Source organism: Myxocyprinus asiaticus, chromosome 25 (genome assembly GCF_019703515.2).
Source record: "Myxocyprinus asiaticus isolate MX2 ecotype Aquarium Trade chromosome 25, UBuf_Myxa_2, whole genome shotgun sequence".
Classification (NCBI taxonomy): domain Eukaryota; kingdom Metazoa; phylum Chordata; class Actinopteri; order Cypriniformes; family Catostomidae; genus Myxocyprinus; species Myxocyprinus asiaticus.
The window spans coordinates 36,615,342-36,629,043 of NC_059368.1; the positions used below are offsets into that span (position 1 = coordinate 36,615,342).

At 36.8% G+C, this 13,702-nt stretch overlaps 1 protein-coding gene across 1 annotated transcript in view; it reads right to left on the reverse strand.

Annotated features, from left to right (window-relative positions):
• LOC127415830 (serine/threonine-protein phosphatase 2A 56 kDa regulatory subunit alpha isoform-like) overlaps positions 1-13,610 on the reverse strand; it is a 40,123-nt gene extending 26,513 nt beyond the window's left edge. Inside the window, exons 1-2 of the mRNA XM_051654810.1 lie at positions 12,933-13,610; positions 2,150-2,346 (exon numbers count right to left, since the gene is read on the reverse strand). Of these exons, the coding sequence (XP_051510770.1) occupies positions 2,150-2,346; positions 12,933-13,113 (378 nt within the window). The 5' untranslated portion in view covers positions 13,114-13,610. The remainder of the gene's footprint in view (positions 1-2,149; positions 2,347-12,932) is intronic.
• Between the last annotated feature and the right edge of the window lie 92 nt (positions 13,611-13,702).

The window sequence follows — 13,702 nt, forward strand, 5'->3', positions numbered from 1 at the left end:
GATGGCACGCTACACAGGTGAGGAAGCTCTACAGATGGTCCTGGATAGTGACGAAGAGTTCACATTTTCCTCAGAAGAAGAGCAGGAATCCGACGATGAATGTTTACATTTTGAAGAGCGACTTGATCCAGCCGAGGATACAATTTCAGATGAGTAAGTCATGCTATTCTATATAAACATGCTATTTTATATAAACATGGACATATTTTACAAGTTGGACTATTTTCAAACTTGCCAGCCAGGATTCAGAGTATTAAAATTTGAAATATGTCCTAATAGGCAAGTTTTAGTTACATTTAAATGTTGTTTTGGCAAAAGCAGGTATTTAAATTGTATGCTGTATGATATAAATATGATATGTAATATTATATAAAAATAATATGAATGTTTAGATTATATTTTAATTAGTGTTTATGCTGCCTCATTATCATCAACGAAGCCTGTGCTTGCAAATATCTGTTTGGGTGTAAATGTGTAAAATGTGCTGTAAATATGCCCATATTATAAAATCAGCATATTAGAATGATTTCTGAAGGATCATGTGACACTGAAGACTGCAATAATGATGCTGAAAATTCAGCTTTGATCACAGGAATAAATTGCATTTTACAATATATTCAAATAGAAAAGTTATTTTAAATTGTAAAAACATTTCTCAATATCATTGTTTTTGCTGTATTTTGGATCAAATAAATGCAGCCTTGGTGAGCAGAAGAGACTTCTTTTAAAAACATAAAAAAATCTTACAGATCTAAAACTTTTAAATGGTAGTGTAGGTTTAAAGTTTTTAAGTAAAGTCTTTGTGTAAAGAAAATGTACAGTCAGATAATACATTCAATCAGTAAGTCTCCTCACATTCATTCTCTCTCAGGGGAGGGGTCTTTGTCTCCTTAGGTGTGAATCACATCAATATTCATGATCATCCACGCCTCCTTGCATATGGCCTTTCTAACACTAAAATGTTAAACTTTTGTAAAGTGTCTTACAAAAGTTAAATGACTATATTGTTTTGTATGAATGAGTGATCAGGATGGTTTTCACATCATTTTGTAGCAAAAACCCTAGGCTACAAGATCCAGTCCTCAAAAGTCTTGTGAACAAATGTTTAGTATGTGATATATGGCCTTATTTCAGTGACTTAAATTTTTTTCTCCCAAAACCCACGCATAAACGTTTTTTTCTCAAAAATACAAACATGTACATACATGTTGCTCACATATTATTGTGCTCCCGTTTGTGCCGAATAGTGTTATCAGACTTTAGCCATTAATATGTTTTTAAGCAACTGAAAAAAGCACAAATGTCAAGGCATGTCAAAACTTCTCCAGGGCCCAAAACACCCTCAGACCCCAGAGGGTTCAGACAACTGTCTTCACCACAGCGATTAGCTGCCGCCAGGTGTTTTTTGCCTCTCATTTGAATAAAGTTGAACATTTCTCAACTTTCTGTCACTCTCACTTGCTCAATCTTACAATCCCCTATCAATAAGATCCCACAGATAATACGTTAAAAACACCCGCTCATCTCTGCGCCAGTGGACACATATGGTAAATACATTTTAAAGGAATAGTTCACCCAAAAATGAAAATTCTTTCATCATTTAATCACCCTCAGGCCATCCCAGATGTGTATGACTTTCTTTCTTCTGCTGAACTCAAAACAAAGATTTTTAGAAGAATATCTCAGCTCTGCAAGTCCATACAATGCAAATGAATGGTGACCAGACCTCTGAAGCTCCAAAAAGCACATAAAGGCAGCATAAAAGAATCCATTAGAATCAAATTGTTTAATGCTTGTCTTCCAAAGCAATCCAATCGGTTTTTGGGTGAGAACCGACCAAAATATGACCCTTTTCTTTTCACAATAAATCATCGGCTGTCTCCTTGGCGATCATGATTTCATGCTCGATTACACTTCCTAGTGCCATCTAGTGCTCTGCGCATGCATCAAACACAGGTAAGTGTAATCAAGCTTGAAATAGTGATCGTGCCTAGAGACTGCAATGGCAAGATGTACAGTGAAAAAAGAGTTACATTTTGGTCTTCTCACCCAAAACAAATTGGATCACATCACAAGTAAATGATGAGAGAATTTTCCTTTTTGGGTGAACTATCCCTTTAAGGTTTGTCGACATCACTTCAATGCTGACCATGTTGGTGATCTCAGGATAGACAGGCTCCACCAGCACGCCTCTGTTGGTTGACACATAATCCACGAGTTCGCAGAGTGTGGCTCGTTTGATCTCTTTGCTCTTTAAGTCAGTGACTGAGTCCAAGAAGTCAAACATTATACAGCACTGCTGTAGTTTCTGCACGAACAGCTCATGCTGCTCTGTGGAGGATGCATCTGAAACAAAGAAGGGAAAACATTTCATCTTTCACTGTCAATTAATTTGTCACCACTTACATACACAGATGATATTGACGCATTTACAGCTGAAAAACCATTTCCCTAGAGCCAACAGAATGCTTGAATGCACAGAAATGATTTCAGAAAAACTCCCCAGGAAAAAGAACGGAAGCCATTCAACAGCTAAGGAGAAAACAAAATGATCTTCCACCAGCAGATGTTCTTGCTTGTTCTTGTTTTCATTCTTTAAGAACATGCAGCTCAATATGGCCTAAAAAAATGACACTGTGAAGACTTGATAAGTTAAAACAGGATATCTGGGCATTCGCCATAATCACATATGCCAAAAATGACATCCAGAAATTACTGCATGTGAAACTGGAGACTGGTGCTTATAATCACAATGTGGGTCATTGTCACTTAAGATGTTTCAGCTGATAACAACATAATTTACTCGTAACTGACAGCTGCCCATCAGCCACCTTATTTCAGTCATTCCTTGTAACTGAGCAAATGATGGTCAAGTAGAACTGTGAGAGTTTCTCATAAATGATCAAGAACCACAAACAACATAAGATACACATGAACAGAGGAAAAACAATCCAATGAGCTAGAGACCATCAACCTCGAATTCCTGGAGAAAACTACTCAAGAAGAACAAGTTACAACTTTTTTTTTTTTTTTAAAGGTGGAGAGGAATTCAATCTCACTGTAGGTTTCTGGCAGAGAAGCAACGCTAAAGCAAAATAGTTCAAGCATGCCAAACACCATCTACCCTGCACCTTAAAACAATACAACCCATTGCATTCCTTTGCTGCGGGGCAAAATGATGCTCTTCATTTTATCAGAACACTGTGTTCCACTGTTCATCTGTTTCAGCCACGTGACTTTTTCCTTGCAGTTGGCATATTTATCATCATCAGCAGGGGAAAAGCAATGGCAGTGAATGACAAAATACCCAAGACATGATATCAAGAAAAATGTCCATCATTGCTTTTGATCCATGCCAAGTCTCACAAATATTGCCAAATTTGCCATTCATAGACATTTATTTTATCCACCATTCATCCCAGTACACCGGCGAGTATGACGCCTTTAAAGAACACATAAACTACCCTCCCAATGAAGTCTGCAATGATCATATCTGTTTTTCCGCAAGTGCTGTTAGCTGCTAGAACAGCCAAAATGACGGTCAGCTCAGGATACACAGAAGGCAAGCACGCACACATTTGTGAATGAAGGGTAAAGTTTAACAACTGTTACAGTTATGTTGTCATATAAAATGGTCTTTTTAGGGCTTAAAACATGGAATGATAATGTAAAAATACTGTATTTTCCACATAAACTTAAGCTGTGTACTCATGACCATGTAAACATTTTAGTCTTATACCCCAAATAAACCCTGTGCTTCATAATCTTACAATGTGTTGTTTAATGATGAACATTAGTATATAGGACCCTATGATTTCTGCAATGCAGAAAACATGGACGGAATCACAGAATCCAGTCATGTTAATTGCATTAAAACTATGGTTTCTGCCAAAAAACATGGATACTACAATATTACTATAGTAATACAGAGCTGCAGTCTACCACAAGCGATGCCGAGCCACGGGAATAAGTGCAATCGACATACTCCGCCTCTGGATCAAACCGTTCTCTGCACTCCCTGACATTCACTGTGACCAAATCACTGCGATGAAAATCTAAATTTATATTAATTTGTAATTATTATTGTAATTAGAATGAAAGGAAATATTAAGAGTGGAAACAGGAAATCGGATAGAAAACAAAACTGTGGTACAATAGGTGTAATCGAACCAGGGTCGCTAGAACAACACTATACACCGTCTTTACACCCCACGCCACTGCAGCGACACCTATTGTCTAGTTTGTTGTGTATTTATGTGGTTCCAACAGACTATTGGGGTGCAAATAGCTGCCCTGTGTGGCAGATGCTATTTACAGTTGGGTGAATATAGTCACTCCAAATATATTTTTGCAGTCTTCCTTCATGAAAAATAAGGGCTTGTGGGTTTACAGGAAAGCCTTAAATAATGTGTGAAAGTGAAGAATTTATGGCAAAGATATTTTAATATTACATTATGTAGGGATGTCCCGATACCATTTTTTTGAGAACGAGTACTTCATTTTTGGTACTCGCCAATACCAAGTCCGATACCTTTTTTTTTTTTTTCCTGAACTCCATATCAACAGTTTATTTCAGTTTTATCATCAAAATGGTGTTTGAATAAATTAATTTATTAAAAATTTAATCAAATGTAAATATCAACATAATATTGTATTATTTTTGTATCAAATGAAGTGCTTATTTACAGAACCTCACAGCACAATCCAAAATACCACTTGTTATAGTTTGTCAAATAAAGTGCTGCATAACAGAGCATCACAGATGTTAAATACTAAAGTATAATTACTACTGATTTATTATTATTATTAGTAGTAGTAGTAGTATTACAGTGAATATTACGTAACTTTACAGTAGTGATTTATTTCTGTATATTTTTTTCAAATACATTTAGCTTTTATTTTGACGGAGCTTTTATTTTGACGGAGCTTTTATTTTGACGTATTTCTGTTTGTTTTGACCCAGGAGCTCTGACATTATGACGGCAGTTTCCCACTCTGGAAAAGTCGGTCACTACGTGACTCAAAGTGACTATTAAACCGCAAAAGGCTGCTGATTTAATTAAATAAGTATGTCCTCTATATGTGCTTCACGCCCTGTGCAATGCTCATGATGGTGTTTTCTCTGTATGAGCCAAGGAGGAGCTTTAAAAGGGTTGAGCAGCCGGTGTCAGCACAACACTGTCTCCACACATTCACAAGCGCTCACATTTGAATTACATGCAAACTATATATTTATCTCATTAAATCGCAGCTTTTGCGGTTAAATAATCTATGCCACAAATGCTGTCGATTGAGCTTAACTTGTTTTGAACCCCGAATATTCCTTTACATAAGAATAAATGACTTAAGGTGTATGAAGCACACAAGCCCTAAAAGCCCTAGAGCAGATGTTCTCAACTTTCGCTTCAGGACCCAGATTTTACATTGGAAATAAAGTCACGACCTGACACAGTACCAAAAGTTTTTTGGTAGAAAAAGTTGCATTTTTGCTCTAAAATGACATTGTTACTCCACTGATGGTTAGGTCTTAGTGGTTGGGCGTTTGGAACGGTAGAGTATCATAATGTTTACTGATTGCCCATTCCTGTTGCACTGCATGTACATTATTGTAACAAGTTAAAATACAACTATTTTTGTGGCAATCCACATCAGGCCACGATTGCTATCGCAGTCAGCTTAATTTGGGATTGACAAATATATTTACTAACAGGTGCGAGTCTCGAAATATCCCGTTTATAAAATAGCTTACAGTAGCGGCTTGGATACTGTCTGTATGAATGAATAACCAAAATCACAACCGCATTCTTTTCTCCCCAATAGCCTCGCAATTTACGGCACATTAATAAATAAACTAATCCAATCGAGGAGCGACTTTATTCACCAGATCTTAACCGACAAAGACTTTAAATGCTTTTTAACAGCCAGAGCATAAAATTAATGTGAGCATATCTGTGGAAGACAGCAGCTGGATCTTCAAATAACATACAAGTCTATTCTCCATCTTAAGACAGTGTACTGTGTCTCTCACATTATATGACGTGGCAGACAACACGTTGTCCAGAACAGTTCCATTCAACAGCACAGTTTGCCAAAAATGCAACTATGGAGAATGAGTGAATGAGTGAACAGTTTCTGACACTGCATAATATGCATGAATAACTAAATGCAGTAATGCCTCCAATGCACTTTGTCTGATGCACCTCATGAGATCAGAACGACAGTGAGATGACATGATGGCCATGACAGAAGTCTTTACTACGGCAACCAATGACCTGGGTCATCATCATAGAGTTCCAAGAAGTGCTTCTAGGTATCTTGTCTTACATAAGACAGTGGCTCCAGCTGTGTTAGTGACACATGAAGAGGTTTTTTAACTCATAAAAGTGGTTGCATTACCGTAATGCAAAATTTCAAGGTTCTCGATACCAATTTCAATACCACAGCAAAAATATGCTAATATGCTATTGAACACAACAGTTTAGTTATTTTTAATTATTTAATAATGATTTTAATAATTAAATTTTTATCATTATTATTATTTTCCAGAACTTTCCAGAACATTTATTAAAGTTTAATCTAATTTCATCATCAAAATGGTGTCTAATCAATAAATTCTGCAAATAGAACTTTTCAACATGTCTGCATTTTTTGCCAAACTTTTATTCAACAGCTGTCTTGTTTGTAATATTTTGATTAATTATTATTATTACAGTGAATATTACATTTTACTATATTTGTATTCAATTATTTAATTTCTTCGATTTCATGTATCTAGCTTTTATTTTGAATTGTGCTTTTATTATGGTGTTTTTTTTGCCGGAAGCTTCACTTTACCGGATAAACAGTTGGCTACATGGTCCAGTGTGATCACTGAAGACTTAAGTCACGTCTGAAATCTCATTTCTTTACACTGTCCTTTGAGTCTGACAAATGAAATGTAAGACACAGTTTTGAAGTGTTTGTATTTTAGATTACTGGTGTTTGTATATGTGGTAATTTTGAAATGTTATATTTTAAATGTTTTAAATTGTATTACTGTGAAGCACTTTGGTCAACTCTGTTGTTTTAAATGCGATATAAATAAAGCTGAGATTAATGCCATTTTAATTATATAAATGTATATTTTACATGTGCCGCATGGTTCACAATGGATAAGTGCTTTGTTTTGTCGTCTAACACAACGTGAATGATTCTCAACATCCGTGGAGTTTTTAGTGGATGAATGGTCGGATTTATTTAAAGTACGCAGCTCTTCCACAGTAAGATTGCAGCTTTTAGCGGTTTAATAAAACACACTAAAACATGTCACGATTTTAATTTGATTCATTGTCTATTTCAGTGTACAAGAAGTAACATCACGCATTCAAAACAAGCCTGTGAGCATTTTAAAGCAGTCGTGTGTCAGTCAAACTGCGCACTGGAACCAGATCGGTGTTCAGTACTACCGGTAATGCAGAAACACTGGTATTGTTACATCTTTTTTATTTTAGTATCGACTTGGTACTGAAGTACTGGTACTTTTGACAACACTATTTTAAAGTTTAATGAAATTAATTCGTAAAAATTTTAACTAGTGAAAATAGAACAATTACTTTTCAACAAACTATTGCATCTGTAACAAACTTGTATTCAGTACAACAGCACTTGTGATATACTGCGTGAATTTTATTATTATTGTTATTATTGATTGTCACGTCTAGATGTGTTTTTGTTCATGTTTTGTGTTAATGTCTTTTATTTTGAAAAGTCGTGCCATGTCATGTGATTCCCTGTTTCCATGTCAAGTCATGTGATCATCCTGTTTCCCTCCATGTTCATGTGTGTTGTTTTCATTGGTTTACTGTCTTGTTAATTTGTTATCAGTTCTAGTTTGTCATTGGTTTTTGTCTTATCTTGTTTATAGTTCTGTCTGTTCATTGGTTGTCTTGTTACCCTTGTCCATGTATTTATACCCTCATGTTTGCCATTGTCTCTTGTCAGGTATTGTTTATGTAACGTTGTTTTGGAAGTCATGTCATGTCTAGTTTAGTTCATGTTTATGTTTTGTAGTCACGTTTTTGGAATTCACTCTTCATGTAAATAAACACTGCACTTGGATTCTTCACATCATCATCCTCTGCCTTTCATTGCTGCCAACAACGTTACAGATTATCTTTAATCATCATTTATTAATATTACTACAGTGAATATTACATTCAACTATACATACAGTTGTAATATATTTATGTTGCAATTACCTTATTTTCAGGCGTCTAGCTTTTATTTTGATATGTGTTTTTGACGGAAGTTTCACTTCTCCAGATAAACAGTTTGCTACATGGCCCAGTGTGATTGTTAAAGTGCATAATTACATAAATATATATTCTACATGTGCTGCATGCTTCACAGTGGATTAGTGCTCTGCTTTGCCATCTAATGCAGTGCGAATGATTCTCAATGTGGAGTTTCCAGTGTATGAGCACTCCTTCACAAATTCATTTTAAAGCTCATGCAGACTAAGATTGCAGCCTTTCACAGTTTAATAATCACACTAGGACATATCATGATTTTAATTTAACTATCGATTTTAGTGTAAAAGGAGTAACAGAGCACACCCTCAAATAAGCATGTGAGCAATCATGTGACAGTGTGCGGGGACCAAATCGAGTCGTTGCCCGGTACTACCAGTACTGCAGAAACGCTGGTATCATGACATTTTTTATTTTTGTATTGACTTAGCACCGAAGTAAAGGTACTTTTGATATCACTACTATACACTGTCATTACAACAACCATCTAGCAATTCTTTAAACTCTGAATTCCTGGTTCATTTGAAGTTTGACATGACGAAATAATTTACTTATGGCTCAGTAAGTTTATGATTAACTAAAAATAACAGGCTGATAAAAGTAATTTGCTTGGTAGGAAGCACTGTATGTTTACAGTGTAGATTCAAAAGTACCGACTAATACAGGGGTTGGCAACCTACGGCACGCATGCCAACACTGGCGAGCGGAAGGGTAATCAATGGCACAAAAGCAACAGCAAGTAAACTGAATCGCGCAAGTAAACTGAATCGTGCAAGTAATCGCGCCTGCTTTGCTTCGGTCATGCTGCGAGGTTGAGTGAATGACAGTGTACATTTTGTTTTTCATTTGTTTCTTTTTGCTTTCAGAACAAAACATGATGTACTGTAAAAAAGACGACACCGCTTTCAAGCCTTGAGGTTTTCAACCCAGCATACACCCTCCTTAGGCCGTAATTGTGGTTTATCTCAAAACTACATTAAACGGGGGGGCCTGGTTAGCTCAGCAAGCAAAGACGCTGACTACCACCCCTGGAGTCGAAAGTTCAAATCCAGGGTGTGCTGAGTGACTCCAGCCAGGTCTCCTAAGCAACCAAATTGGCCCAGTTGCTAGGGAGCGTTGAGTCACATGGGGTAACCTCCTCGTGGTCACGATTAGTGGTTCTCGCTCTCTTCAAAAGTCTGATCACCATCCTCTTGCATTTTAAGGACCTACTAAGCAAGGACATTTTTCCAATTTTCTTCAAATGTGTTCTGGTGAAGAAAGAAAGTCATACACACCTGGGATATCATGAGGGTGAGTAAATAATGAGAGAATTTTCATTTTTGGGTGAACTAACCCTTTAACAGGTACTGGAAGTTTTGTTTTTCAATTATTTGCTGCTCTTTCGGTGCACTAGTTCTTACAGAGTGTCTGTTTCAGGCTTCTGTAAACTTCAATTCATGATGCTTTTTTTCCACTCAGAGAGGATTTATCAGTGAGAGAACACCAGTCGAAGCGACTCGCACACAGAGCTGGGGGGATTGTAACACAACCCCACTGCTGCTCTATTAATACACCTTATGTAACCGATCTGAATGCCACTGTCCCTGTTGTCTTTCCCAGACAACTTCTGCCAAGACTTACTGTTTTTGCCACAAAATAGAGCCAAATGACCATACAGAATCTAGCTCACTTTGCGAACATCAGAAACACATTCATTGATTGCCTCCCTTTAATTTGCCCTCATTCACACAAGAGCACACACAGAATGAATCATTCAATTGGTTGAGGTTCCCAATAACACCCCGAGCGTGTGGTTGCCATAGCTACATGGCAGGTCTCTGGAGAGTCATAATGTCAGTATTTCTAATATGACTTAACATGCTGCCCAGCTGTTTCCAGTACAGGAAAACATTCAGATCTTCAATGTTCTCACTCTGCAAGCCTTTACTCACAATTCAGTGCTGTACCAGCTGGTCGACTTGTGCTTCATGTTGACTCGGCTAACTAGACTTTAGCAAATACTGTAAATGTTTCTTTTTGTGTTTCTTAAGATGAAAGATATGAAACACCTTGAATAAAAACTCTACAATGAAACTGGCAAGCATGACCTCAACTACAGACTCTGACAAAACAGCGATTACATTAGTTTCATCTCCCTCCCTCTCTCCATGTCTGTATTTACTGATTTACAAAACTGACAACCATGTGACTTCCAAAGGCAACAATATGAGGACAGGAAATGTGGGAAACCACAGGTTGGACCATGAAATAAAGATGCTTCCCTTGATAAGAAGACGCGACAGTGATCACTTTGACACAATCAATATTTACAGTCTACACCCAACATGACTCTCCCTAGTAAAGGGCCTATTGTTAATGCTTCACTTGTGGCCATTCAAAGATGTAAATAGAAGACTTTAGTGTCCGACTTAACCAATAAAACACATATAGAGGAACACATTTGACAGGGATTAGTGCATTTATACATCAAATGGTGTCATAAGTTGCACTGACTGGCTGTGTCTCAAAACAGCTACTTACCTAGACAGCATTTTTGGGCATCATTAGCGTGTTCCATGTCATTTTTTTTTTTTTTTTTTTTTTTTTTTTTTTCGCATATTACACAAACAAAGAACAGTTAGCACTTCATTGGAGAAATAGAGAGAGAGAGGTTGTATAAAAATTAACATTAAAATAAATAAAAACTAAATCAGAAAGAAAAACAAGGCCATAATACTTTAGAAATTGTTATTCTTGCTATTATTTAGGCCAGACTTCAAAGGAATAGTCCACCCAAAAATGAAATTTCTCTCATCATACTCACCCTGATGCCATCCCAGATGTGTATGACTTTTTTCTTCAGCAGAACACAAAGCTTTTTAGAAGAATATCTCAGCTCTGTTGTTCCATACAATACAAGTGAATAGCGACCAAAACTTTGAAGCTCCAAAAATCACATAAAGGCAGCACAAAAGACTCCAGTGGTTAAATCCACTTCTGAATCTAATCATATTTGGGTGAAAACAGACCAAAATGTAATTCCTTTTTTACTGTGCATCTTGCCATTGCAGTCTCTATGCATGATAATCATTTTAAGCTCGATTACACTTCCAAGTGCTTGACTGAATGCAGATGTCAAGATTTATAGTAAAAAAGAACTGAAATATTCTGTTTCTCACACACACCTATCATATCCCTTCTGAAGACATGGATTGAACCACTGGAGTCTTATGGATTACTTTTATAATGCCGTTTGTGCTTTTTGGAGCTTCAAAGTTTTGGTCACCATTCACTTGCATTATATGGACCTACAGACCTGAAATATTCTTCTAAAAATCTTCATTTGTGTTCTGCAGAAGAAAGTCATTCACATCTGGGATGGCATTGGGGTGAGTAAATGATGAGAGAATTAAAAAAAATTTTTTTTTAAATCTAATACTATTTGCAGTACAATTTTCCTGCTCTTAAACTTCTGAAGTTGTTCTTAATTTATCCATTCTATTCCTGTATTTTATCCATTCCTGGTGAGTTTAGTGTATGTGGGTCAATGAAGTGACACTCAGTTATTTATTTTTTTTGTCTCCATAAGTTTTTTAAAAATACAGAAAATGCTCTCATAATTACTTGAATACACCTCTACTATGATGAATATGTTTTCAATTCCTGAGTTTTAATAGAAAACATATCAAAATGACTTTTATAGGGCACTTTTTGTTATGATTGGCTCTCTGCTCTTGACTGACCTGCTCTCTAGGCATCTCACTGCTTGCTGCTACCGAGCAGGGCTACGGAAATGATAAGTTAAAGTAGGCGTTGATGTGTTGTTGTGGAGGTGGTCAGATGCAAATGTCTACCACAGTGTGACATCACAATGTGGAGGAAGTAGAGAACCAGTTATTTTGGCAGCTTGGTTTCAACAAATGCTCTTTTTGCAGTGAGGAGGAAGTTTTGAGTTCTGAAACATACAGTATGTTTTTACAGTACATTTAATTCTTATGTCAAAAGAATCCAGGAAAATTGTATTCCTCATGTCATGACCCCTTTAAGTAAAAATATCTGTGGTGTAACCTTCCAGAGACAGTAACTAGTTTGGAAAAAATATTTTATTTCTTAAAAAAAAAAAAAAAAAACTTTCCATATCAAAATCAGGTGGTGTAACCAACATGCAGGAAGCCATTTTGATGTCACCTGACAAAAAAAAACAAAAAAAAAAAACAGAGAAGACCCCTTTAGGCCCTCATGACTGTTTTTTTTTTTTTTTTTTTTACATTTTCAGGTAAAATGGGTAAACTAAGAAAACTATAGTCGTGACTGAAAAAAATTTGTAAAAAAAAAAAAAAAATATCGTTTTGTACACTCATGTTTTTAATGTGCAAGGAAAGTATTTTAGTAGCTTTATTTAACGTTACACCACTTAATACTTTGAAATCATTAATTCGGTTATTTTTAGAGAATATATATAAAAAAATGGAAATTACCTTTCTACGAACCTGACACGTGTTTTAAACTAGCCACGAGTTGCTTTTTTCTCTAATTTTTGTCATCTTATTTGTCAATGACTCGGCACGCGCCTATGCTGGTCAACAATGCTGTCTAGGTAGGCAGCTCACTCGGTTTTAATACACAGCCAGTGTGTCTATTTCCAGCCCTTTATCCTCTTACCTTTGAGTTGCGGCAGAGCAGAAATCTCCGGAGCCGCAGGCCTGATGCTGCTGTTCGCCGCAAACTGAGACGAGCCCTGACAAATCCTCTGTCTCTGAGCCTTCCTCACCGATTTCCGAGTGAATCCGTCCACTTTCTCAGACGCTGATATCGCCGACATTTCCGAAGCAGCTCTATCCATAAACCGAGTTTACAGGGATTGCATTTGCATTAAATGTTCTCTAGTCTGACCGACATCCCACTGACCCTGCTGCTTATTAAACTCTACAGACCCCATCTAATGACATGCAGTCAATACAGTCCCGTAGATTTGAGTCAACACTCATGCATGATCCACAAACAAGCCACAGGAATCACGGGTCTATATTTTGCTGACGTATGAAAGTGGAGAAATTAGTTAATAGCAGCACTTATCATGATGAAATGTTCAAACATTTCCCCGGTGCCTAAGTATACCTGCGCGCGCGTGCAAAAAAAAAAACAAACCCTTAACTTCGTCTACGCAGCACAATTCAAACTCGGGTTGCAAATATTAACCCGAAAGTCACGGAGTCACAATTATCCACACGCTTGGAATAGGCTCCATTTATTGGCGATGTAAGGAAAGACTTTAATGCGTATCCTCCGGGCCGTAAAACATTATCAAATCCACTGAACTTCATTCAGCTGCTGTTGCGCTCCGCTGGGGTCTAAAAAAAAAAAAAAAAAAAAAAAAAAAAAAGAGGCGGACTGACAGAATGTTCACCCAATCAGCGTTCGCGCAGACAGTA